Source organism: Ictalurus punctatus, chromosome 22, assembly GCF_001660625.3.
Source record: "Ictalurus punctatus breed USDA103 chromosome 22, Coco_2.0, whole genome shotgun sequence".
Taxonomy (NCBI): Eukaryota; Metazoa; Chordata; class Actinopteri; order Siluriformes; family Ictaluridae; genus Ictalurus; species Ictalurus punctatus.
In genome coordinates, this window is record NC_030437.2 from 15,061,176 (window position 1) to 15,088,721 (window position 27,546).

Here is a 27,546-nt window from a genome sequence, read left to right on the forward strand (position 1 = left end):
CACACTTTACAACCATGAGCAATAAAATGCATCTCAGAATGCACATGTTGAACATTTGAGGTAGATGGGCTACAACAGCAGAAGAACTCATCAGGTTCTACTCCTGTCAGCTAAGAACAGAAAGAAACAAACACACTGAAACTGGTTAGTTTGGAAGACTGGAATATCATCACCTTTCATTGTCCTTTTCCTTAATCTTCAATTATTAGTATTTCCTGTTTTTGGTACTGTTGTTGTTTTGGGGTTTTTTTGTTCATACTATGTTTTTGTTAAGGTGGTTGGTAGATGATGCTTACTGCACACGATTACTAAACTTATTTGCATTGAGTGGTCCAGTGACAGAAGCTTCAAAGTAAAACAAGCCTGGTTTATTATATATAATTAACATAGCTAAGAGTTCAGACCATGGAGAAAAATAGCAGGTCATTAGATATGAAAGCTAATAAGGCCCTGAGTGTTATGAAAGAGGTGTTACATGGCCTCAGTACACTTCAAGATCAGAGAGAGCGTGACAGCCCTATTCATTTATAATATAACAGGACAAGTATGAAATAAATCATGACCGGGCGTGCTGTTATAGGAAAATAACAAATGATGGGGTGGTGTGAAGTCACTGTTACCATTCTGAAGTTCATTATTTTCTAATAACAGCACATCACAATGGGTTTTAATCCTCTTATGCCAATGGTAAATGGTCTGCACTTATATAGTGCTTTTACCCAAAGCGCTTTACACTGTGTCTCATTCACCCATTCACACACACACACTCACACACATCAATGGTAGCAGAGCTGCCATGAAAGACTCTAACTTGCCATCAGGAACTTGGGGTTCAGTGTCTTGCCCAAGGACACTTCGGCATGTGGAGTCACGTGGGCCGAAAATCAAACCGCCAACCCTATGATTAGTGGACAACCCGCTCTACCACCTGAGCCACAGCCACCCAATGATTTGCCAATGATTACCCAAAAAAAAAAAAAAAAAAAAGCATTTATATCCATTACTCAAATACTATGTTTATCCATTTCAGAAAGCAACAAATGGTGCAACTTGAAACTTTTGAATTTTTTTTTAAGATTGGAGGTCAGCTAATCAAATGTGGGAATGTGAAGTACCACTATGAAACCAAACATAACCACTTCAATTTGAGTTACAGACATGAACTAATCACTAATGGTTAAGCATTAAATCAGTGACATTTACCTTCCTGCAGGTTTCATCTTTAACCAAAATCTAACATACCTGTTTTAGTTGATCAAAAACTTCTTAAGGCAATCATTAGATGGTGAAGTAGGCGCGATTGTGATTGGAAAAGCCTTCAGGAAGGTCGATCTCCAGGAACAGGGTTGGTGACCATTGATTTAAAGGGTAAATGTTCACCATTTATTCATTGTTGTTGCTTATATGGACCTTTTCTAAGCAAGGAATTGTATGTACCTGGATCCTAACAAATGCATAATGAATTCATATGAATATTTGAGAGTAATATTATCCTGGTCATAATGCCCAAATTGTCGACAACGTAAAACATTTGTTTGTTTTCTTTCACGGCAAACCAAATATGCACGTATAGATGACATAAAGCTTTTAATTTCAACACTTTCATTGTCTGGATAAAACAGAAGGGTACCAATAGTTTTGACCATGTCTGTATATAATTTATACATGTAAATATTGTGCAATATTCATAGAGCAAAGACTTCCTCATTTAAGAAAAAAAAAAAATATACTTAATACATTAAAAAATATAACAGGGAGCTGAAATGATCGATAAGGTGCTACACAAACAACAAGACGGAAAATTCTAGCACAGTTTTTAATCCTATTGAGTCTTGAGTCTTTTACCAAACCCGGATTGACCTCCTGGGTTAGAAAACATAAACGCTGCCGAGAATGAAAGTGTGCGTGTAAATGCGGAAGCAGAAGGTTTCCTCCCATGAGGAAGCAGAAGGTTTCTTGAACTAAAACCACACATCACTAGGCAGGAAGTTATGTTTGTACAACTTCCCTTATTACATAAGAACTATTTTACACAACTCAGCAAGCACACTATAATAGAAAGCAGGAAACAAGATACAATATGGAGGATTGTGTACCAAAATACTTAATGTATATATATGACTTTTGATGTACAAAACATTTACAAAAAATATCAAATAGATCCTCCTCCTCCTCCTCTTCATCATCTTTTCTCTTTGTAATCCTCCAGGTCTGGATTATATCAAAATAAGAGGTATAAGCCTGTGCAACACAGCAGGTCCCAAAAGTGTGACTGGTTAAGGCTCAAAAACTGTTACAAACTTAAGCAAAGATCCAATTAGAATTATAATCTGAATGTGGTGATGATTATAGATTATAGAAGTCCATTTAGCAGCAGCTCTGATATTTCTGCATAACTGTATTGAACTGATCTTAGGTCAGCAGTAGAACACTGAGAATATTGTGCGTCTTTGTTTCATTAATAATGCCAGTCTGGCTCACAGCTCTGTCTTCTCATTTACATTTACATTTACGGCATTTGGCAGACGCCCATATGCAGAGAGACTTACATTTATCTCATTATACAACGGAGCAGTTGACGCTTAAGGGCCTTGCTCAAGGGCCCAGCAGTGGCAGCTTGGCAGTGCTGGAAATTTAAACTCACGACCTTCCGATCAGTAGTCCAACGTCTTAACCACTGAGTTACCACTGCCCTTGTTTTTCCCGTCTGTCCGGCTGAATTCTGTGAGAGATTTTGCTTGGCTGCTCGGGTGTATGTACAGAAGCATGCAGTATTCTCTCTAGGACTGGTGTACAATCAAGCTCAGCCAGTAGTCAGCTCTGTGTGTGTAGGCGGCTCCAGCGTCTCTGCGATCTCAGCTAGCTCATCCAGCACCTCGGTGAATGATGGCCTCCGGAATGCCTCTATCTGAATATTTGACAGTGAAATATATTAAGATATGCAGGTGATGCGAACAATTCTACACTGGAGAAAGGAAAATGATATTCATATTCTGCTGTTTTATAGACTTTACTGAGCCAAACAGTTGCTTTTGAGGTGATTGCATGATGATTCAGGCATAAAATTTGCACATGTTAACTGGAGATTATAAGCCTTTATTTATTTATTTGTTTGTTTGTTTATTTATTTTTTAAGTATTTACTTGTTGAGAATTAGGTCCAGCACAAAACATAAGAAGCCAATGTGAAACCCAGAACATGTCTTGACTGGGGTAAGGGGAACATTGTGTACATTATATTGTTTAATCTCTTATTCAAATTTCCAGGCTTTAACTGTGTATATATATATCACGCAATGACAAAATGACTTTTTTTGAATCCAAAGTTTATTTATAAAAAGATAAATAAATACAGTATATCTATACACTTATATTTGACTACTGTCATTCAGAGTAATTGTTCATATTGCACTTCTAAATGTCCAAATGTTATTTTTTTCTTTACGTTCTTTTTTATTTATCTATTTATTTATTTATTTTTTTATTATAACTAAGATTACTTAGTTATATTCCTTTGAAACTCCTTGACCTGTATATGATTTGATTGAACAGGGTTTGCAGTAATCAGGCCTGGTTGTATCCAGTCAAGCTGAACCACATTATGAATGCAGTTTCATAGATTTGGGGAATTACTAACTAGGGGGGCAAATACATTTTCACACAGGCCCAGTTGGTATTGGATAACCTTTTTTGCTTCAATAAATAACATTATCATTTAAAAACTGTATTTCGTGCTTGCTCAGGCTGCCTTTGCTTTATCGTAGATTTTGTTTTCATTTCTGAAGTAACTTAGAAAAAGGGAAATGAGGATGGGGCAAATACTTTTTCACAGCACTGTATGTGTTATGAAGACCTGGTACGTACCAAACAGCAGTTAGATGCCAGGTCGAGTACACGCTGTGGACATCCAGGAGCCATCTTCTTGAATGCAGAAGCGTCCAAGCCGTAGTCCTGACACACACACACACACACACACACACACACACACACACACACGTGCGCATGCATAAAAGTATTAAAAGGTGAGAAAATGTAGCAGTAAGGTCAGACCTAAAATATCAATCACAGACATATTAATTTTATATATATATATATATATATATATATATATATATATATATATATATATATATATATATATACACACACATACATACATACATACATACATACATACATATATGCTATATTTGAACCCTTACAGTGTTTGGGCATGGTTATATTTATATGTTTACCTGAGTTCTTGGAAGTATTTCTGGATCTGCTGGGACTCTGGCTAGGATTTCGCACAATACTATCCCAAAGGAGAACACATCGACCTAATTATAACACAAAAGCCAAATCAACCTTAAGAACAGCATGCTAGAGACAAGCACAATAACTCATAAAGCGAGTTTAAGTTCCCTTCTCAAAGTGATTTGCTGGTGATGTTGTAAATGTACAGTGGTTATTACATGAACAGTTTTATTTTTAGGGATGTTTGTTATCACCTTGCGGTCGTAAGGTTCCCCACGCAGCATCTCTGGCGCCATCCAGAATGCTGAACCAACCAGAGACAGCTTCCTGTCTTTGGCAGGAAGTTCGACCACTTCCCTAGCCAAACCAAAGTCTGTTACCAAAGCCTCCCTGCCTCGGGCAGTCACCCTTATCAAACAGTTCTGTAAAAGAAAATCAAATGAGAGATCAGTAGGAGGAAAAAAAAATCAAAATGGTTTAAATATAGCTGTACATAGAAGTATTATTGCATACTACAGTACAGTATGTCTCAGTTTGCAGGATGTAGAATAAATATTGAAAGATTAAAGTGGAAAGTTTTTTAGCCTTAAATATTGAATTACTCGGGTGATGATGGATATGATATTTAGATTTAGATAAGTTCTTGGAATTGGATGATAATATTGTCTTAACCAGGAAATCCATGTAATTAAACAGTAAAAGTCACTTTTAACCTCCTTAATTTCCAGTGTAGCACTTATTTTGAGCCAGAAGAGGGCAGTGTAAGCCAACTTCCCATCTCTACACACTCTCAGTCTCGTCTATACACACAATAGGCTAACATGATGTTGATTTCAAATCTGTGGTCTTTCCATTGTTGTAGCTCAAGGTTAAAAATAATCTTTTTTAGGTGTACAAGAAAAAAATAATGACATCAGAACAATAAAAGCTGTCAAGGAGTATAGTCGTCATGGCCTTAACAGTAACTCTACTTTGCATCAGGCCACTTCATACAGTCATGTCCTATTACTTACATACCTATTCCTATTACATATACAGTATATTATGTAATCAAATATGAATACATTATTCAGAACGAACAGATAATGTGTTAATTCATGCTAAAGCCATCTGTGGCCGGGAGCCAAGGGAGTCAATTAGGCCATGCTCTCTAGGTGGGAGGGATGGCATACGCTCTCTCCCTTGTCAATCAGAATGACACTAGCCAATCATGAGCGTCTGTGAGCTCACGTATGCGGAAGAAGCAAACAGCCCTCTGATTCCTTTTAGTGTTTTGCTGCCCTGTGACGTGACATGAACAGCAGTTTAAAATAATGAGGTTGGCTGGTTTCATAGGAAGCACATGTTAGCCTTCACCCTTCCTGGTTCGTTGCTGTCATGATAGGAGAGAGCTGGCTGGTCAGCAGAAACTGGCAAGTGATCAAATTGGGGAGAAAATTCGTGCCACGAAGGTATACAGGGCATCTAGAGGATTGGGACGCCATGGGATGAAACAAAAACTTTAATGAACAGTCATATATCAAGTCTGCAGGACTAAAGAAAGGCTGTATTAATTAACAAGAATGTGCTGTGCAAGCGATGTATTTAAATTTGGCTAGTAGTGTGTATGTTTTGATAAATAGAACCATCTAAACTTGTTAGAAAATATCACTGGAGCAAAATCTTCCTGCTTCAATTCTGAATACAGATACAGACATGGTTCAAACCCATGGTTTAGCCAAAAATGATCAGATATAGGTCATTTGCTTGCCAGTGTAAATGAAATCCAGTAAAAGAGCAGAACTAATGCTTTAAAGAGAAGTGCATCACTGATCGCTATAACAGAACTCCTACACGCTCTTTCTGACAGCCTGGTTCAATGAAATCTGCCATCTTCACTCTCTCAACTGCATGAATTACTCAATCCTGACGCTGTGTTCCTCCATGGGGTCTCACTACCCATCACCCCTCTGGTTTATCCTCTATGTCCCTGGGCTTCCCGAGGGCATATTAACAGCCTCTAACTAAGCCCTGTTTCTTGCATGCTCTATTAAAGGCCTGTCTAGACACATGACTCATTTGAGGTTTCTGACTCAAGATCAGTAGTGATGCATCTTTCCATGCCTAATGACTTTAAATCATGTATAAAAAAAAAAAATAATAAAAAAAAATAAACCCACCTGACCCTAGTAGTGTGGCACAGATGCTGGCATGAGTGTAAGGGGAACTCTAGTCCTGTTTGAAGTAGGTTAAACACATGCCAATGAGATTTTTTGGGGCAACAGGTGCTGGTAAACAGGCCAGACGTGGAGCTCAGCATCTGGACTGCATTAGTGTTTCCAGATTGCCTTTGATTATGTGAGTACTTTGGGAATCTGGCCTGTAGCCTCCCAAGTGCTAAATTTAGTTTGAGTCCTTGCCAGGTGTGAGACCTTTACGTAGTGTCTTGCAATATTGAGCACAGAATGGTGGGTTTGGGAGAAAAAAAAAAAAAAAAAAACAGTGAGGGAAGAACTTCAGGGAATTGATTAAAGAGTCATCATGATACTATGACACAAAGCACCACATGGAACTGGTTTGTAACTCATTCATTGTTAACAGGCTGAAGGTTTTTCACAAGCGGAAGCTATTGTACATTTGCATTACCAAATACAAATACGTTCTTCAGAAAGAACAGATAATGTGTCCTAAATGGATACAAATATGAATAGGAGGTGCACTATTTATATTTGTCTTGAAAAGAAAGCTTGCCACAAATGTTCACAGGGCATACAGAGGTTTTTACAGCTCATGAGACAAAGAAAGACCACAAGCATATGTCAACACTGCATTTACACCATTCATTCTTTCATCCTTAGTAACTGCCTGGTCTGGGTTCAGGTGGTTTAAATTAGACTACATGTTTTTATCTTTTGGGAAATAGAACCAACTAGATTTGTTAGAAAATGTTGCAGGCAGATACAAACAGAAACAATAACTGGGAGTTGTATTTAAAAACAGTCCTGCACACATCTCAGTTAAAGAACAAACAAACAAACAAACAAACAACTTCTGGTTTACGACACACCCACGTTGGATTTAAATCCAGATACAAATATTTAGGTAACAGTAACAGATACAGCTAGTGGGTTTACGTTACACCCCACACATACTGGTACTCACGCGTTACATAAGGACGTAAAAACTAAATAAGTTTTTAAAAAAATAAAAAATAAATAAATAAAAGAAGTAAAAGCTGTCTTTTGCTCCAAAAGTCCCACTGGAAACATGGGCTAATGGGAGCTTTGGGGAAGAAAGTGCTGATAAATGGATTTCTCTCTGAGCTCAGCATCTGGCCTGCATTACAGCCTCCAACATGACTGTTATTTTACTATTTCCAGATGCAGTGGCCTCTGATTATGTGAGTACTTGGGGAATCTTCCAGCCTTTGATTCAGGAATCGGGGACCAAACAAGAGAGAATCTGAGTTAAATCATCAAACCAATGCATAACGGTTATATAATATAATAGTAATATAATATAATCAGTCATAAACATCACTGGATATTGTAGCAACAAAATATCATGTAGGGACAATAATATGGTTATGTCACACAAGCCTACTGTTGATTCTTTTCCTATAAGAGGAAATATGTTATACATGCTTATGTGGTGTAGGTATCATGTAGCCTTATGATCTTCACCCTTGGATGACGTGCTACCAAATAATTTAGTGCTATTTTGTTTGAAATCCCTTAACTAGACATATTATTTGAAATAGAACACATTGTCTTGCCAGTGTTAGATTCACAACTCCCTTTTCTAATTGCTTAGATTTTATTACACTGCAGTTTCGGACTTTGGAAATATTAAGGTCTTATATTGTTTTTTTTTTATGCCAAGGGAAACCAGAGTTCACATATTTCACAGGCTGGCACAAGTTTATGCAACTGCACAGAGCTATGTGTGAAAGGCGCCTATTCATTGTGGTAGCTGGTGTGTCGGACAGCACAGTGCTGTGTGTGAGCTCAGTTTTGTTCCCTGCTGCTCAATTGTTCTTATCTAAATGGCTGACAAATGGGTCGCTGATCTCACCCGAGGGCAGCGTAAACATGAAAGGAGTGTGTGGGTCCGTGAGGCTGGACTATACACTCAGCAAGCCTTATGCATTTTCAGATGATATGGAAACAGCTTTGTTTGTGTGTGTGTGTGTGTATGTTTTTGTGCATGAGAGAGCGAGAGAGAGAGAGAGAAAGAGACAGTGTATGGGAGTGGGAGTGAGTGTATTAGCATAAGAATGGCCTGGCCTTGTTGATTTAACTCTGCTGTTCATCACTAGAGGCTTGGTGAGCACTTGTGGGAATCCTGGCAACTAATGACCCACGGACAAACACACACACACACACACACACATTGCCTCTCTAGTGCTGGGCAATACAAAGCTCAGATATGAATATTGGCTCTGCTCCATGGATTTCTATAAAAAGCATTATGAATAAACAAAAACAGTTAGAATTTAGGAAAGAAACAAAAAAGAAGAGGTATTGTTTGCTCTAAGGCTTGCCTTGGAATTGAGATCTCTGTGGTAGATGTTCTTGTAGTGGAGGTAGATCATTCCTCTGGTGATGTCTGAGGACAGGTCCACTTTCTCCCTCCAGCACAGAGGAACATCTTTCCGAGCTAGCAGTTCCTCCAGACAGCCTCCGCTAACATACTACAAACACATCCGCAAATGAAGGCAGACAAACTGGTAAAAAAAATGTTTAGGGCAAGAAGGTGCTAAAAACCTGTGTACTGGACTTGAAATCAACTCTGTGACTCACAGAAAGTGTCGCTTTCTGGCATATTTGTCTAGTAAAAATAAATAAATACAGACTTCTAAATGTGGAAAAGAGTGTTGTTGCTTCTTAACTTGGTCATCAGTTAGCATGGTTTTCAATTGTTGGATGAGGTTTATTCTGTCACTGTTCTATCTGATCCGTTCGCTACAGTGCATGTTACCATATTTGTCTAACAAAGCTTCTGTAAAATGAGAGCGGATAAACTGTATAAGCAATCCCAAATTGCATATTCAGCTATCAGCTGGTACAAAAGCAGTGCTATAACGTAACCCACCAATTGCAAATCTGCCTTGCCACATCCTACCTCCTATTGGTTAAAGTTTACATCTTAACATTATGCAACTAAGCACCTATCAGATAACAGCTTCACAGAAGGAAAGACTTTTAAACGTACATGGCAAAATCTGTAACAGTGTCAGAGAGAGACATCAGGTGTATGAGGTGACAAAATGTGCAGTCAGACACATAATATAGGAGAAAATAACTAACAGAGACATGGACCTCACCTCTAGAATGGGATACAGCTTGTCTTCTTTCACACAGATACCAAGATACCTGAAACAATGACGGAAAAGGAGAAATAATCACGTGTTCCCTATATTAATGCTGACTATAGTACTGATTATAATCCTTATGCTTTATGCGTTGTCTAGGTGCCTCTTTTTCAAAAAACAAAACCAGTACACCTACAACTACAGCTGACAGTAACTCAAATAACCAACTCTTTACAACCATGGGGAGCAGAAAAGCATCTCAGAATGCACAAGAAGTTAAACGAAGTGGGCTACGACAAGAGAAGGCCACATTGGGCTCCAGTCCTCTCAGCCAATTACAGGTATCTGAAGCTACAGTTGGCACAGGCTCACCAAACCTGGACAGGAGAAGATTGGGAAGAATATTGCCTGGTCTATTTCCAATCTTCAACAATCCACTGAACTGCTGCTCACTGGATTTTTGTTTGTTTGTTTTTCTCACCACTCAATGTAAACCCCAGAGACTGTTGTGTGTGGAAATCCTAGGAGATCAGCAGTTTCTGAAATACTCCCACCAGCCTGTCTGGCATTAACAACCAGGCCATGATCAAGGTCAGTGAGATCACATTTTTTTTTTTTGTGAGTTAAAGCATTGTGCTGCTGCGACACAACTGGCTGGTGTGATAATTGCATGAATGACCAGGTGTACAGTTGTTCCTGTTCAAGTGGCTGGAGGACGTACTTAAAAACATGTTTCATTCATGATATTTTTGATATACAGTGAAAGATCGAACTGCATATAATCTCCAGAAAGCACTGTGAAGCACGCTAAATGCATAACAGCCTGATAAAATGTGTGCAAAGTACACCTGGTACCAGGTAACTGTAGAGCTGTGACACCGAAGAGTCTTGTGCTTTCGTAACGCACAGGAACAAACCACTTTGAGATTGCTTAGACAAATAAAATGCCCCATGATGTCATGTCGCCTCTGACTCGATACCGGCAGTACTCAACGTCACAGGCTCTGTTTGTTCACATGTATCAGTAACTTGGATACAATGAAGTCAGATGAATAAAAAGTATTAGTGTGTACCTCTGTTCTGGGTTATGATTAAGATCAAACAAAAAACAAACAAAAAACAGATTGTATTGTATTATAATAATGATAATGAGTCTTTATCGATCACATACAGTACAGGGAAATTCTTTTCTTTGCATACCCCAGCATGTCAGGAAGCTGGGGTCAGAGCACCGGATCAGCCATGATGCAGTGCCCCTGGAGCAGAGAGGGTTAAGGGCCTTGCTCAATGGCCCAATTGTGGCAGAATGGCAGCGCTGGGGCTTGAGTCCCATGACCTTCTGATCAGTAACCTAGAGCCTTAATTGCCAAGCCACCACTTCCCCATTAGTATATAAAGCAGTCCAGGTACTGATGAAATCAGGAAAGGTCTAACTGGATGGAAGGATTGCCTTGCATGCGAAACATTCAGGGCAGGGTTAACACTTTTAAAGAGGAACAGTTACCTGACTATGTTGGGGTGAGAAAGTTTCTGTAAGAGGCTGATTTCTCGGACAATGCTGTCCTGGTCCACGTCATTTTTATAAATCTTCACCACCATCACCTTGCGCGTGTTGTTGTGCATCACCTGAAAGGCAGGATACACAAAACCAGGATGTCAGGATACAAATAGCACAATGAATAAAGAAATCGCGTATGTAAATTATATATTTACATATCAAAGGACTTCACTCCCACACTTTAAACTTCTCTCAAGCCCCACCCTCAAAACACACACACATGGCAGCTGGACTGACAAAAACAATGTTATAAAATTTATAAATAATGGAGATACACTTTATGTTCATGTCAAACATCAGAATCAGGGAGAAAAAAACACTCTGATCTCAGAGTGTTTGATTGTGGCATGGTTGTTAGTGCCAAACGGCCTTGTTTTGAGCATGTCAGAAACTCCTGGAATTTTCATGCACAACAGTATAAAGTGTAAATAGTGCAAAAAAAACAAAAACCATCAAAAAGCCTTCAATTGCCTTCTAAGTCACCAGATCTGAATCTAATAGAGCACATTTTGGATGAGGTAGCTGAAAATTCTGCAGCAACTATGTGATACAATCATATCAACATTGACCAAAATCTTAAAGGAATGTTTCCAACAGCTTGTGGAATCCATGCTATGATGAAATTAGGCTGAGAGCAAAGTCGGGTCCTCCCCAGTACTAGTATGGTATTCCTAATAAAGTGGCCACTGAGTGTAAAACTAAGTACTTACCCATTATTTAACCCATTGTTGGACTGTAGAACCTACCTAATCATTTTACACAAGTTGCTATGTACTTGAATACTCAACATGCAAGTACTCTAATAACATGGATATTATTACATGTTTAATACCATCTAGTTCCTCTACAGAGAAATAAAGCAACCTATATTGTTCTCTTACGTCCAATGGTAAGTGCATGCATAAAATTGTTGCTGTGATATAGTTTTCAACCAAAATTGTCATATACATGTCTAATTTTTTTCAATCCATTAGAATTCCATAGGCTCTACTTAAGTGGGAACTATCTGAGAGAAACCACCAAACATCCCAACATCTGTGACACCGCACGGCCTTTTCTTACCTTATAGACTTTGGAGAAGAAACCGCTCCCAATAAGTTCATGGCTGAAGTTCTCCCAGAACTCGAGTTTCCTCACGGCTGTGCGCAGCTTCTGCCAGCGGTCCACGTGGTAATATGCATCTGATGACTCGCTGTACAGCGTTGGACTGCTCGGTTCAGACGACACATCCACTTCACACATCCTGTGGATCTGAGCTACAACACAGATGTTGTAAAGAGGACATTAAACCTGTACACGGTGCAAAGACTAGACTAAAAAATAAAAGCTGTTCATGTGTGTGCTCTTTTTGACCAAAATTGGATTTTTCAGCCTATTAAATACTTTGACAGGTCTACTTCAAGAAAACACCAATATATTTCCCCCAAAATCATGTATATTGCCTAGGTTTCCTGTAAATCTCACATTAAGGTAGATGAGAATTCAGGGAAAACATCTGTCAGCTATGAATAAAACCAGGTATAAAGATAGACATAGTTTTCATGGTCATATTTATTATTTTAGGCTTTTATTTATTTCATGTAAAAGTAAAAGCAAATTTAGTCAATATATAGTATATATTCAGTCAATATAGTATATATTCTGATTGGTCAGAACGTGTTGAGTAATTGTCTATAACGCCATGCATAAAAATGAACAGATTTTAAAAAGAAAGACGTATAAACATGTATGAACATGCTGAATCTTCCTGTTAGGAGCTGTTAATCGAAAATTTATGGAAGAAGTCTCAGGTGTCAGTGCTTGGTAACAGCTAGTTTTCAGAGTCTTCAGGACGGAGGACATTTCCAGTCATACAATGCATTTTCCGGTTTCTTTGTAACAAAAAAAACAAACAAAAAAACTTTTTTTTTGTCTTATTAACTTCAAGAGAGAAAAAATGAGAAGCTGGCAAGAGACTGAGGTTTCGTGGTTGTTCCAGAACATGAAATATTACTATAAAGAGTTAAAAGTGTGAATAAATACAAAACTGTAATCAAGGACAAATTACTGTAATGTAAGAGGAATGAAACACTTCAGGACATCCCGTTATTGTAAAATAATCAACTTCAGGGTGTTAACAGTCACTCCGCTTCATCACTCCATCATTGATAAGTCCCCGTTACAGCACTCCCCTATGTGTATTATGCTTCACTTATAGCGTTTGCTTTTACACAGTTTGTTGGTATTGTTCAGTTAAATTGGAATGAAATTGAATTTTTGAATGTTTTAGGAAACCAGACTTTAAAATGCTAGAACTTTACTTCTGTTTACATGCGAAAGAGAAACATATCACAATTCAACACAGTAGTCTGTAGTATCCATCCATTTTCCATACCGCTTATCCTACACAGGGTCGCGGTCGAGCCTGGAACCTATCCCAGGAGACTTGGGGCACAAGAAGGGTGACACCCTGGACGGGGTGCCAACCCATTGCAGGACACAATCGCATGCACATACATGCTATGGAAAATTTGGCAATGCCAATCAGACTGCAATGCACGTCTTTGGACTGCAGGAGGAAACCAGAGTACCCAGAGGAATCCCCCAAAGCACAGGGCAGGGCACGCAAACCGCACAAACAGGGCAAAAGCGGGAATCAAACCCCTAACCCCAGAGGTGCTAGGCAAATACGCTAACCACCAAGCCACTGTCAGTTTGTAGTATATATTTGGAAAAACTCTCAAAAATTCACCATGTGAATTGTTTTCCAAGGCTGCCACACATCACGTTTGTGATCAAGTTTGTGCTTATGAATGAAGTCACTTTTTGTGGTTGTAGTAATTGATGATAGCAAAAGCTATGTGTCCTTAAGAAAGATTAACAGCTAATATTTGAGCTTTTACATCCCATACTATTCTGTAATGTCTGAACTACTTCACATCAAGAGCACCAGCCTGAATAAGCAACATATTAATAAAGCAAACCTGAAGCTTGGTCTGAACAGTTAATCGTAACCAACACACAGACACTTCATTCATGTAGGTGGAAGTGTGGGCTGATGAAAGTGAAAGCCTGATTTTGATGTCAGGAGTGCTCAATTATCTTATATATATATATATATATATATATATATCTCAGAGCTGTGTGGAACAAAATGTTGGAGGATAATGAAATCTTAAAATGGTGATGAGGAGAGCTCTGAACAGGTTCACATTCAATGGGCTTTCAATCACTACAATCAAAGGTAGGGTGGTCAAATTTAGACCTCAAATTTAGCAAGATTGATAACCAAATTTCTGGCTTAAATGAATGAAAGGAAACAATAAAATGTTAATAGTGAAATATCCATGATGTGACTGCTTAGAGTTTCTGGTGCTAATTTGTTAGTTGGTGGTGTATTTTCTTGATTGCTGTCAGAGGTTAGTGGTTATCTGTTGTACTGATGTCACAGGAAGGCAATGTTACAGTAGTGTTTAACAGACAAAACAAATTCGACATTATCCAAACAAAAGGGATGACAGTCAGGTTTCGCTGTTAGTTTCTACAAACAAAAGCTTCCGTTTCACTTATCATTTTCTAGAAACGTTCAACATGAGAAATCCAACATAGAAGTAGTGGAGACGTTGGACTCCAAGCTATACAAGTTATACTAGGTCAGCTTTGGAAGCTGATCAGTTTGAGCAGAGGGAATAAATGAGGAAGTGAGAGACCCGGACAGACTAAAGGGTTAAAGCACTGCTGCACTACTGTCTTTAGGTAGAGATGAACCAAGAATAACTATCAGCAGGTAGTCAAATGGCATTGTGGGTCATTTAGAAATTTGTTAAGCAAAGAAAATAAACCAATACGTTGATAAAGATGTTTAAACTAAAATGGTCGACTTCAAGGTTTTTTGGATGCCGTCGAAGATCACGTTGATTATAAAGGTTATCATGCAATACGCTCAGTGTGGCCTTTTCCTTTACAAATCTACACTGATTAACAAGAAGTGGCACCAGGGTTACCAGGTCTAAAGAGCTCAATGGTTAATAAAAGCAAAACACAAAATTTGCAACTCCCCAAATCATTTTCTTACACAGTTTTAAAATACTTTTCAAATTGAACACAATATTTACAAATAACACCAAGCATTTTTTTAATTAATCGGTTATTTAAAACACTGTCTTATTCTGTTGCTGGCTTGGCTTTGAGACTGACTTCCACTCGGTTTTGGCTGACAGACTTTATTTATGCTAAGGGAAAAATAGTGTAAAGTAGACTTTTGGTTACAAGCGTTAAATCTACAACTTGCACCAGATGGTCCCGCGGCATGTGGACAATATTCCTACTACAATCTAGCATGTTCAGTATTACTCACATTGATTTGCAGGAGATAGTGCTGGTTCATGCACATGTTTATCCTGCAGGTGATATGAGTACACATGGCTGGAGTCATTAGTGTCATGGGGGAAGGCAGTTACAGTGAAGACCTCACAGCTGGGGAAAACTACAGACTGACACACTTATACAAGTGGCCTGATTTTTTGGTTGTGGCCAAATGATCTACTGCTGTTTCATCAGGACAGTAGCACATACAGAAGCACATGCATGCACACACACACACACACACACACACACACACACACACACACACACCTATACAGCCTCAATGTAGAAAACACTTACAGTGCAGCTGTAGGACTGTCACAGTTTCTCACACGTTCTCTACAACATGATCTCGCTCTCTCTCACTTTCTCTATCTGTCTGTCTGTATTTTTCTGATTTCTTTATACCTGTCTCTCTTATTTTCCCTCTTTGTCTTTCTGTCTCTCTTGCTCTCTGTGTTTGTCTCTCTCTGTATTTTGTCTCTCTCGCTCTGTTTTTCTCTCACTATTCATTTATCTCTGTATCTGTGTTTCTCTTACTGTCTCTTTCTCTTATTTCTCTTACTGTCTCCTCCCTGACTATCTCTATCTGTCTGTCTGCATATATCTCTCTCTCTCTCTCTCTCTCTCTCTCTCTCTCTCTCTCTTCTCAGGCACAAACCCACCCACAGACAGACATGCCAGAAGTGTTAAAAAAAACAAAAAAAAAACAAACAAACACAGCTAATAATAATAATAATAAGGTCCTTGTTCCCTCATGCACAAATGTTCTCTTTGCAGTACATTCTCTATGTACATGCAAGATGATGTCAGAGTTTATTAAAAGTTTTAAACATTTCTGGATCAGATTTTGTATCTGCTCATCCCTGACATGAACCAGCAGGATCCGACCCATGTATCTATATAATGTAACGTATGTCATTTAGAAAAGCTAGTCCACCTCGCAGCATGTTTTTAGCATGTGAGAGAGCCTAAGCATTGTTTCTGGGTTTACCATGCAATACCAGACACATTTTTTTTTAAAAGAAATTACACAGAAATACAACTTCCTGGAGAAGAAGAGTTATTAAATCAAAATGTGACGTTAACCGTCATCCATCCGCAAAGATGTTTTACAGCATTACGTTTTACGAATAGTTTTTAAGTTGGTCTTGGCAGGAATTTACCCAGTCACACAAGTGAGCAAATTCCAGCGCAGTGAGTCGCCTGCCCCTGCTCTAAAACCGCAGTTTACTAACTAAATAGTAACTTCTTCATACAGGGTTGCTGAGATCTACTACTACTACTTTTATTCTTATTTTTCTATTCCTATTGTGTATATATATCTTTTAGACATTTTTTTCAATTCTATTCCTATTTAATGTGTATTCTTTCCTATTAGTTTTTTTGTGTAAAAAAAAATTGCTGCTGTAATGAGGGAATTTCCCCAGTGTGAGATCAATAAAGTTTATCTTATCTTATCTTATTTAATCTGTATATGTGTGATAATTATGAGTCCAATCTTTTGTAAATATGAACTTCCCTGAGACATGGTGGCACTGTGCTGTCTGGCTTTATAAAGTCTCTCCCTATTAACTATTCTCATGATTACCACAGTGTTTTTTTTTTTTGTAATCCCTGTTTGGTATTCATACATATATATGTTTATTTCATGCCATAGTGCTGTTGAATGCTTGATTCTGATTGATCAGGAGGTGTTGACATAGCAACGGATTAAAATGACATGTTGACATGGTGAAGTTATCTGTAATAAAATTGCTTATGCACTGAGTCTCCAGTGTCAGTACTTAACAGTCAGAGGAAAAGCTGTAACTTTACGTTTTCAGACTTCAGACAAGTGCTCCTGCATTTTTTTTTTGTCTTATTAACTTGAAGAGATTTAAAAAAAGAAAAAAAAAGAAAAAAGGATGGAATGACTGTTTATAACATCTCAAATGTATGGTGTATTGTTCTATAATTAGAAAAATGTTAACCGTGGCAATTCATTCTTGTATAACACTTCAGGGAATGCTGTTTGAGAAATACTCATCTTCAGGGTGGTAATCATAACTCCGGTTCACGTCGAGCCCCCTCACACCGCCTCGTCGTTGATTATTTTCCTATAAGTATTCAGTTATTTTCTACCCTGAGTGCAAAATAGCATCGTTACTGAGGGACTGAAGAAAAAAGAAGGAGTGGATAGATGACAGCAGGCATGCATAATGTTTACAAGTCAAGCTTAGTGTCCAGTCATGTAAAAGCATGGCGTCACGAGAAAGATGTGCCGATTTCACAGATACATGAGAGGCAGTAAAGCGTCTGTACACAACTCTGACATTCCAGTAACTCATGCTGAGAGAAGACAGAAATGACCGTGTCAGTAATGACCGCGCCGTTTCTCCTCTAGCTCAAGCAACAAATGTTTGTGCAAATATTTGCTTGAAATAATAGCTCACACATCACATACGCATGAATATCTCACAAACTGTGCAAATGTCTGTTAATTTGTGTATACAAGATTTGCTCTCGTGTTGTTTTTGCAGTGTGATAAAGGTGAATTTCCTTTAATGCTGATCTAATGGGATATTTGGATGTGTCTTATGGGGAGAACATTAGAGAAACATTTTCCTTGTATTTTCTTTTTTTTATATAACAATATTAATAATGTACTGTATATAAACTCAACTCTCATTGTGCATAGTGTATCAGATTACTGTACATAACACTGTGAATTTAATGTAACTATACATACTATTTATTGATATTATCTTTATTCTTTTAGTCCTGCTTAAGTCAATTTTACCAGTGTCTAGGGATAGAAAATAAGGACCAAAGACATTTTAAATTTTTACTTTGCTGGCAAATGTAATATAAAGCAAGAGATAATTTATTAATTATAAAACAAACATACAATAATATATGAAAGAGATGGTGGCAATCATTGAAATAATCATGTAATAGGAAATTACTATATACTCCTTCATGAACAATCCTAGTTGCAATTATCACATTAATCACATTAATTACTGCAAATTTGGTTTAATGTAACAATACGGTTTATAATATAGCACTTGATATAAAATAGCACACCTATCATTGTTCTCTTTTGTAAAATATCACATGAAGCTTTTGATTTATTCATTCATTCATGAAGTTTTGATCGTTATTTTGATTTGTCAAATTAGATAAATAAAATAAAAATATAAATAATATATATATTAATTAAGTAACTTGACTCTGAATACCCTATTGATGCATATTTGTGTCATTTATTCTTTTTATTATTGGAAATTGCAATCCTGACAAGGGTAAAGTGGTAACTAAAGATGAATGAATGAATGAATGAATGAATGAATGATAACCTGGGCGTTTACAGAGTTAATGTGGAAATGGAGATCAGATTGTGTGGCATGGTTTAGACCAGATGTATTTGAGAAAGCTTTAGCAAAGGACTCAATGTTCTCCCCCTCACATTCTCTCCCACTTCAGCTCTACAGAATAGGGCAAACCAGTGGGCAACATGACATTCCTAACAACTGTGGTAAACTTCTGTCTCTCTGTTTCTGGGTATGTTTACATCAAGCAGATGCTCCAAGACAATGGCTTCATCTGAAAACAATGTGTATTTTGTCATTACATGACATGTAATTATGCTGCCACTTTTAGTTTAGATATGAACCAATATTGATGCACAGAGAAGGCAAAGAGGAACAACAGTCCAAAAATAATCTGAGAGCGAAATGGCTAAAATATTGTTGACACCTGCCCATCATACCCGTATGTGGTTCTTCCCCAAACTGTTACCACAAGGTTGGAAGCAAACAATTGGATAGGATGTCTTTTATGGAACTAAGGGGCCCAAACCTGTTCCAGCATGACAATGCCCCTTTACACACAGTGCACAAAGTACATAAAGACATGGTTTGCCAAGGTCTTCTCAGAAGATTGGAGGTTATTATAACGGCAAATGGGGGGACTCTGGATCTCTGGAGCGGGATGTTCAAAAAGCACATATGGGTGTGATGGTCATTGCAGGATTGAAGTGCAGAGCTAATTTCAGATTAAACGTATGATGCGATCATAGTCATAAAAACAAGGCAAGAACTGCTGCACTGTACTGTTGGTAACATTAGCATATAGCTAACGAGGTAGGTAACTGTTAGTATATTAGTTAGCATTTGTCAGACGGTAGAAATAAGTGGGATTTCAGTCTCAGAGACTGGATTTGTCATTCTGGCAATTCAATTTATTTAAGAGTAGCCAAAAATATCAGAATATAACATAAACAAGATTTTTTTTTGTTTTTTAACACCTCCCAAAACATGGTGGTAAGTGGATTTGGCTAAGCTAGGTGTGGATGTGTCTCTTTGGTTCCCTGTGATGGACTGGCATCCCATCCAGAGTGTATTCCTTTCTCACACCACGCATTCCCGGCTTCGATAGGCTTTGAAAAAACCGTGACCCTGACTATGATAAAGCAATTACTGAAGAAGATTTACTTCAGTATTTTTCAGTATATTTGCATGTCACTGAGGCTATATATTGTCAGTTTTGCACAGTGGTAATGAGCCAAATACCAAACTAAATCACAATTAGCCATCATGAAGGAGATACCAATAAAAAAAAACACACTAAATGTTAGTATACTATCATACTATGTATGATAGAGGTACTTTTAAACATTTCCGCTCACATTGATAAATCTCATATCAGATGCTTGTTGCTATCTGTATAACCGAACAGCAAAAATTCCTGCGGGTTCACCCCTTCTTCTACTTGATTAACACACTCACACGTCATGCACTTTCTCAATATGCTCTTATCTGCAGAGGCATTTACAGCAGCCAGCTCTTAACTCACTACTCTTTCCAACACAGAGAAGCATTTCTCTCATTCCCACAAAGCCTCCTTTTAAAGCTGCCTGTCCTGTTAACAACAACATGAGCAGCCAAACATCCCCATTAGGGATCAATGGTGTGCTAAATGCTTTCTGCTCCTGAGAGTCATGCTGAGTCTGTAGAACTAGAGCGAGGCCGAAGGTGGAGAAAGGTCGCACAATGACGTGCGATTACAACATACAGTACCTGAGTAGTATTCCTCTTTCACATGCTTACGAATTTGTGGTAGTGAACTAGAAACACGAACCAAAAAATGTTGAAGTGGTATCAATGGCAACTGGTGCGTCTTCCTCTTATAGACAGAAAGAGAACACAAAGTCAAACGTTTCAATAATAGCGCCTAATCATTTCTTAACCTCTTTGCACACCTTGTGCTTCAATTATTAATCGTTATGACGCAATATAATTCAATTTAATTCAAATACTGACATATTGATGAGTGATGCATCTCTTAATACCCAGCACTATCATTTCTTTTCTTTCTTTAAGTTATGCTTTCTGAGTAGTGGACAGACTTTTGGACTATGTTGTACAATTAATTCAAGAGGTCAAATGAAGCCTTATCACATGTTCTCACTGATAATGTAATGCAATGAAAGGTGTATTTGCTAAACCTTGAAAACGCCAAGGATTCAACCATGAGAGAGTGAACACAAAACAGTTTAGAGGTCAGTCCTCATACAAGAATGTGGTATTGTGTGTGTGTGAGTGTGTGTAGTGAGATGTGAGGAAAGGGGAAGTGAGACAGTGCATTTTTCCTGCCTAATGCTAAAGTACAGGGAAAGGCAGTCCAGGATATCGACAGGGAGGATCTCGCACTCTGACGAGTGAAATACTCCTTACTCCTTACAGGAATTTGCCTTCATTAATTAAGAGCTAGAGCAAACAAATAGGCTACAGTCATAGAAAAAGGATGAAAGAAGGAATGAGAGAGGATTGAAGAGTGTGTATGTCATGGGTCATTGTAGACTACAGGATCACTGCCACTCTCTGAATTAAGTCACTAGCTTGGTGTCGGTGATGAAGTAAATGGCAGAAAAAAGGGCAAAATTCTCTTAGGTACTGTTCATTAAAAAAAAACAACATTACATTACATAAGAGTGGTTTCTAAATAGCTCTCTAAGGTTAACATCAGAGAGGGTATTAAAGAAACATTGCTGTCATAAAAAAGACAAGATTTGTAGCTTTTTAAAAAAATAAATTTGCATTTTCTTTACCAGCTTCTTTGAGGTAACTAAAAAGACCTATAATGAACTAAAAAAAAATCATCTTGATCGGATGATTTTGATTATATATTGCAGGTTGGTGTTGGTGAGTCAAATTCGTCATCACAGAGCACGAGCCATATTTTTCCATAGTACTTTCCCTGTACTATTGTACAACACTGATTCAGGAAAGGTTAAGTATGAGGTCAGGTTGTGATGTCATTAAATTCTTGAACAAGTCAGGTTCAAGAATAAAGGATGAACTGGCACCCAATGGACACTTATAGTGCACGTATCAGTATGCTACTTTAGATGTCTAGATAAGTTCTGTTATGTGTTGAACAAATTTTCAATTATGGTATAGTTATATTTACAATCAAGATGGGACAATGTGAACTAAGCTTACTAGCACGTACTGTAGTATCTAGCCGGCTAGCAATTTGGGATAGTAAGAAGACAGTTTCCAAATTACTTCACGGTTACTGATAGCTCATGGTTATATGTAGTAATAGGCTATTCCTAGGCCATTTTTAGTAGTTTTTTGGGCATTAAATAAAGAATAAAACACATGGTGGAGTGGTATTACAGGAAACTAATCTATGCCTCAGTTTTACAACACATGCTATTGCGGACATCGTTGCTATTATATAAAGAGCAGACATTGCTGTTTTATATCATGAACTACAGTGGCAAACAGCTGGGCCTTTGCTCTTATAGCTGTTTGTCAGTAACTAACTGCTATATTTCCATCAACAGCAGCATGACAGCGATCTGCTTCCTGGCCCTTTAAATGCGATGCAGGAGAAAAACCACACAGGATAAGATGGCTGCAAACCTACTGAGGCAACACTTCTGAGTAACATTAGAAAAGAGCAATGCTGATTGCGCTCTTACCATGCAGAATGACACCTACAGTCGTCTGTCTGTGTGTGTGTGTGTGTGTTTATTCCAGAAAAGCATATACAAACTAGTATGGAGTTTGAAGATATGCAAAGAATACAATATTAAATGATCTTTGGTGTATTGATGTGTTATAAGAGAAATAAAAAAATATTTCAATATTTCAAACCCTCCCCCATCATTAATCATTTTCCTATAAAGGTGTGCTATTCTTATTATGCCACAGCAATTTGCCAACTATGATATGTTTTATTTATTAAAGAATGATACATACGTTTTTATCCATTTATAGTAACAGTTACTATTATGGAACATCCACAAGTGAAGTTCAGACAAATAAGACAAAAGTGCATGTTATAATGATGCAGAAACTGCAGCATAATGCAGAAACTTCTGAATTTCTAGCTTTAGGCTTTGACTGTTACAAAGTGCTTGCACTAGCACTGGAGACTCCTTCCCAACAAATGCTAAATAAATATTTTCTCACAGACAGCTTACATTCTGTTTAAGCAAAGCCATGGCATATGTTAATGATTACTACAGAAACAATAATGCAGTAGAATGAGCGCATTAATATAAACCTTGCTGCTGTCCAGGCCACTGCTATAGAAACTTATCCAACACTTTCTGTCCAATAAGAATTTAATAGCGTTGTGGAATAAGAACAAAATATTATACTTTGATTATACTGCTCCATACTGTATATATACCTTGTAATATATTAGACAGTGGTCAGGTCTTTAATAATATCTGGTTAAGTATTGTTTAAGGATAGCAGTGAATCATAAAATCTAAATTTGTATTTATAAAATATTATTGTACTGTGTAATGTATTTATAAGAAGCTAATTTTTCCTCCTGTGATATCAAAGTGCAAATTCCAATACTAGTGCATTAATGATTAGCCAATTATACATCATTCAGGAATTTACAAAGATTGGAGTTTCCTTTCATACAAAGGAGAGCTGCAACATCCTACAAGGTATAAAATCAGCAATCAACTTCAATTGTGAGCAATTTAAGTATTTATTACTTACTCCATTTGTTTAATAAGCTATTCACATTCATCTTGAGGCTGGGTGTAGAAACAGTCTGTCAGAGCATTACAGTGTGGGACAGCTGATGGAGTCCTAATGAAAGAGCGCAGAGGAAAAGCAGACACATGTGCAGCAATGAACAGGTACACACACACACACACACACACAACCACAATGTACAAGCAAAGCAACTGTATGCAACAACTGAACACAAGAACAAAGAAGTGCACGATGAAGAATCTGACTAAGGATGAAACCTGACTGCAGAGCTGAACATGGAGGTCTGACTAACATGTGAAGATGTAATTTTCTGTGGTTGACACATTTGGTTTAACTCCAGATAACGAATGGCACACCATTACATACTAAGGTAAATATGAGCAAAGAAGGCTGTGAAAAATTGTCTTTATTGTTCGACCTTTTGATATTTTGTTGAAGAAAAATCACAAAAATACTCTGCTCTCATGGATATCAAACAATTGCAAACTCAACCCAGGTTTATTAAAAAATATATTTTTTAAATATAGGTGTGCGTGACAATTATTGACACCACTATGAATTCATATGAGAAAAAATATATTTGAAGTATAGTCCCATTGGTATTTGAATTTTTTTTAGTACACCTAGGTGACTAGGAACAGAAAATTGTTCAACCATGACTTCCTGTTTCACAGGGGTATAATTATGAGGTAACACATAGGCCAAATTCCCTAAGTCACTCATAACGATGGGTAAGACGAAGGAATATAGCTGTGATGTGCGGCAAAAGGTTGTTGAGCTTCACAAAATGGGAAGTGCCTATAAGGAAATAGCACAAGCATTGAAAATGCCCATTTCCACCATCAGGGCAATAATTATGAAGTTCCAGTCGACTGGAAATGTTATGAATCAACCTGGAACTGAACATGTGTCTATATTGTCTCAACGCACTGTGAAGAAGACGGTTCAAGTGTCCAAAAAATCGCCAAGGATCACAGCTGGAGAATTGCAGAAGTTAGTTGTGTCTTGGGGTCAGAAAGTCTCCAACACTACAATCCGAAGTCACCTACATCACCACAAGTTGTTTGGAAGGGTTTCAAGAACAAAGCCTCTACTCTCATCTAAAAACAAACTCGAGCATCTTCAGATTGCCAGACAGTACTGGAACTTCAAATGGGATCGGGTTCTACGGTCAGATGAAACCAAAATAGAGCTTTTTGGCAATAAACACCAGAGGTGGTTTTGGTGTACACAGAGAGGTAGCCTTATGGAAAAGTACCTCATGCCCACGGTTAAATATGGTGGTGGATCTTTAATGTTTTGGGACTGTTTTTCAGCCAGAGGACCTGGACATTTTGTTAGGATACATGGCATCGTGGACTCTATCAAATATCAACAGATATTCAATGGAAACCTGACTGCCTCTGCCAGAAAGCTTAAAATGGGCCGTGGTTGGTTCTTCCAGCAGGACAATGATCCAAAACATACATCAAAATCAACACAAAAATGGTTTACTGACCACAAAATCAAGGTCCTGCCATCCCAGTCACCTGACTTAAAACCCATAGAAAACCTGTGGGGTGAACTGAAGAGGAGAGTCCACCACTGTGGACCTTGATATCTGAAGGATCTGGAGAGATTCTGTATGGGGGAATGATCTCAGATCCCTCGCCATGTATTCTCCAACCTCATCAGGCATTGTAGGAGAAGACTCAGAGCTGTTATCTTGGCAAAAGGAGGTAGCACAAAGTATTGACTAAAAGAGTGCCAGTAATTCTTGCACACCTATATTTAACAACAAAATTTTTTTGATAAACCTGTGTTGTGTTGTGTGATATCCATGAGAGCAGAGTAGTTTTGTGAATTTTTATAACAAAAGATCAAAAAGTTAAACAATCAAGACAAATTATCACAGTCTTCTTTGCTCATATTCACCAAGGGTGCCAACATTAGTGGAGGGTATGGAATAGATATGTTTCATGTTGTAGCACATTCATCAAGCTATTTCGTTCCTGTTATCACTTATGATATAGTTACATTTATAAAACAACGTTATTCCTTTTATCCCTTTATAGTTATATTTAATGTTGTGGAGTTACCATGAAACAATTACATTGCAGTTATAAATTACGTTTAAATGGCTATAAACAGTCCACGTTTTCTTGATGTTCTGTCTGTCGTACTGTATGGTTTTAACTATTTCTAAAAAAAAATAAAAAATAGTCTAATTACTCAACCTACTTTTAATTATGTGGTTTACCAATTATGACTGATGTTTTTTTATTTATTATTATTCCTCTTTTACCACATCAACTTGCCAATGCTGATTTTTATTTTTTTTTTATCAGACAATGATACCTCATGCTTAAATAATAAAATTTAAAAAATCCATTTATATTTATATACAATCTTGTGGAATGACCATGAAACAAGTCAGTTAATGTTAGAACTAACATTACAAAGTCATTCCTTGTTTGTATGGCAGAAAATGCACTTTTTCCAGGTGTTGTTTTCACAGGAAAAAGACATTATAACCCCAGTATGCCCATTTTAAAACAACTTACTATAATTGATCAACTTTTAAGTCTGTTTTCTAACTGTGATCAAGAATAACACCTAGCCTACATTTTCACTACTTAAAAAAAAATCATGCATTTTGTTCCATAACTATGTAAAAGGAAAACATTTCGGATTAAACGGGTTAAAGAGAAAAACTAAAACAAGTATTCACTTACCGTGAAGTGCAGGTTCAGTGTGTGAAAGATACTGTGTGTTTAAAGCAGCATCGCTTAAACACGTCCACTCATACACACCGACTGTTTGTCTTCCTGTCTCTCTTTCTCTCTCCCTCATGCACCACTGCGTGGGCGGGGACAAATATGCTAATGAACATGCGCGTTTGATCGGTTGTCATAGAAACCAGTGGCTGTTAACACCAGGAGAACTCACTCAGTTCAGAGTATTTCTTTCTCAAATGTATTTATTTCACTACTGAGAAATGTAAATGGGATGAAACACACACACACACACACACACACACACACACACACACACACAAACATCCTGAATATGTTTTAAAACAAATAAATATATGAATAAATAAATTGTGCATAAATAGCACATTCTCTTTTGGCTTGTGTTCCCTTGCTGTGATGCATCACAGTGTTATAGCCACCTGTTCAGATTGACACATACACTGCAGTGCTAATGATTCATCATGCTATTTCTGCCATTTCTAACATTCACAAAGCGAGAGCATGGATGAGACTCACTTATATCATTACAATCTTGCCTGAGTGTTTCTATCAGAAGTGCAAATGATGTGTGTATTCATACATTATACATTAAACATCTCAATCAACCTACATGCATTTATCATGAACAAGCCTGAACATGGAACATTGAGTACAGCAGGATTCATAATAATAATAATAATAATAATAATAATAATAATAATAATAACAGTAGTAGAAGTAGTAGTAGTAGTAGTAGTAATAGTAGTATAGTCTCCCTTCTTGCTGTGTACATCTGTTAAGAGCTGGGTCCAAACCATGGACTTGGGCACTGGAGGGTGGATCATGATGTTCTATTTGATAGACAGCACTGTACAGAGGATATGAGCTGTCCTGAAGAAAGTGATCTTCAATGGTACGTGGATGTTGATATTTCCTGGGATGCAGTGTGTGTATTTTTCCAGTCCTTCCCTCACTATTCCTATTGCTCCAATGACAACTTGGATCTCTTAGCCTTCATACCCCGCATGTAGCTAATCCCTATTTCCTGGTCTTGGAAAGCTTTTTTGTGGCTATGCTGATCAGATGGAACATATTGAAGCATGCATATTATTATTATTATTATTATTATTATTATTATTATTATCTATTAATATGAATCTCTATATAACGAAGTCGCAGTAATGGTAGTGTTCAAGTTACTCTTTCTTACGTATTGCATCTTGTATTGATTTACCATTTGATGAAACGATCATAGGTGTTTAAATGAAGTCAAAGTGCCACCTACAGGCCTATTAGGTGAAGTGCAGGCTGTTACTAAAGGTCAAGAACACAAAATGTGAAATGGAATTTATTACATTACCACTATTTATAATTATGCAATAAT

At 37.5% G+C, this 27,546-nt stretch overlaps 1 protein-coding gene across 2 annotated transcripts; it reads right to left on the reverse strand.

Moving 5' to 3' along the window:
- Window positions 1-1,570: 1,570 nt before the first annotated feature.
- zgc:162952 (PKc_LIMK_like_unk domain-containing protein) lies at window positions 1,571-26,295 on the reverse strand. 2 transcript variants are annotated; one of them, XM_017452397.3, is made up of 10 exons: window positions 26,163-26,270; window positions 23,449-23,541; window positions 12,149-12,342; window positions 11,033-11,154; window positions 9,541-9,589; window positions 8,758-8,907; window positions 4,490-4,657; window positions 4,235-4,318; window positions 3,864-3,950; window positions 1,571-2,908 (listed from the first exon to the last, which is right to left on the reverse strand). In XM_017452397.3, the coding sequence occupies exons 2-10, from the start codon at window positions 23,477-23,479 to the stop codon at window positions 2,804-2,806; spliced, it is 990 nt and encodes a 329-aa protein (XP_017307886.1). In that variant the 5' UTR covers window positions 23,480-23,541; window positions 26,163-26,270; the 3' UTR covers window positions 1,571-2,803. The 2 variants fall into 2 exon arrangements, with proteins under 2 accessions (XP_017307886.1, XP_017307885.1); XM_017452396.3 differs by lacking the exon at window positions 23,449-23,541 and having other exon boundaries at window positions 26,163-26,295.
- Window positions 26,296-27,546: the final 1,251 nt, after the last annotated feature.

Excerpts from the sequence above, each read along its gene's own strand:
- zgc:162952 (XM_017452396.3), bottom strand. The coding sequence starts at position 26,280 with ATGAGGGAGAGAGAAAGAGAGACAGGAAGACAAACAGTCGGTGTGTAT. Across the intron at positions 8,908-9,540 it reads AGCTGTATCCCATTCTAGAG|TATGTTAGCGGAGGCTGTCT; the intron begins GTGAGGTCCATG and ends ATGTGTTTGTAG. Across the intron at positions 2,909-3,863 it reads TGGCATCTAACTGCTGTTTG|ATAGAGGCATTCCGGAGGCC; the intron begins GTACGTACCAGG and ends TCAAATATTCAG.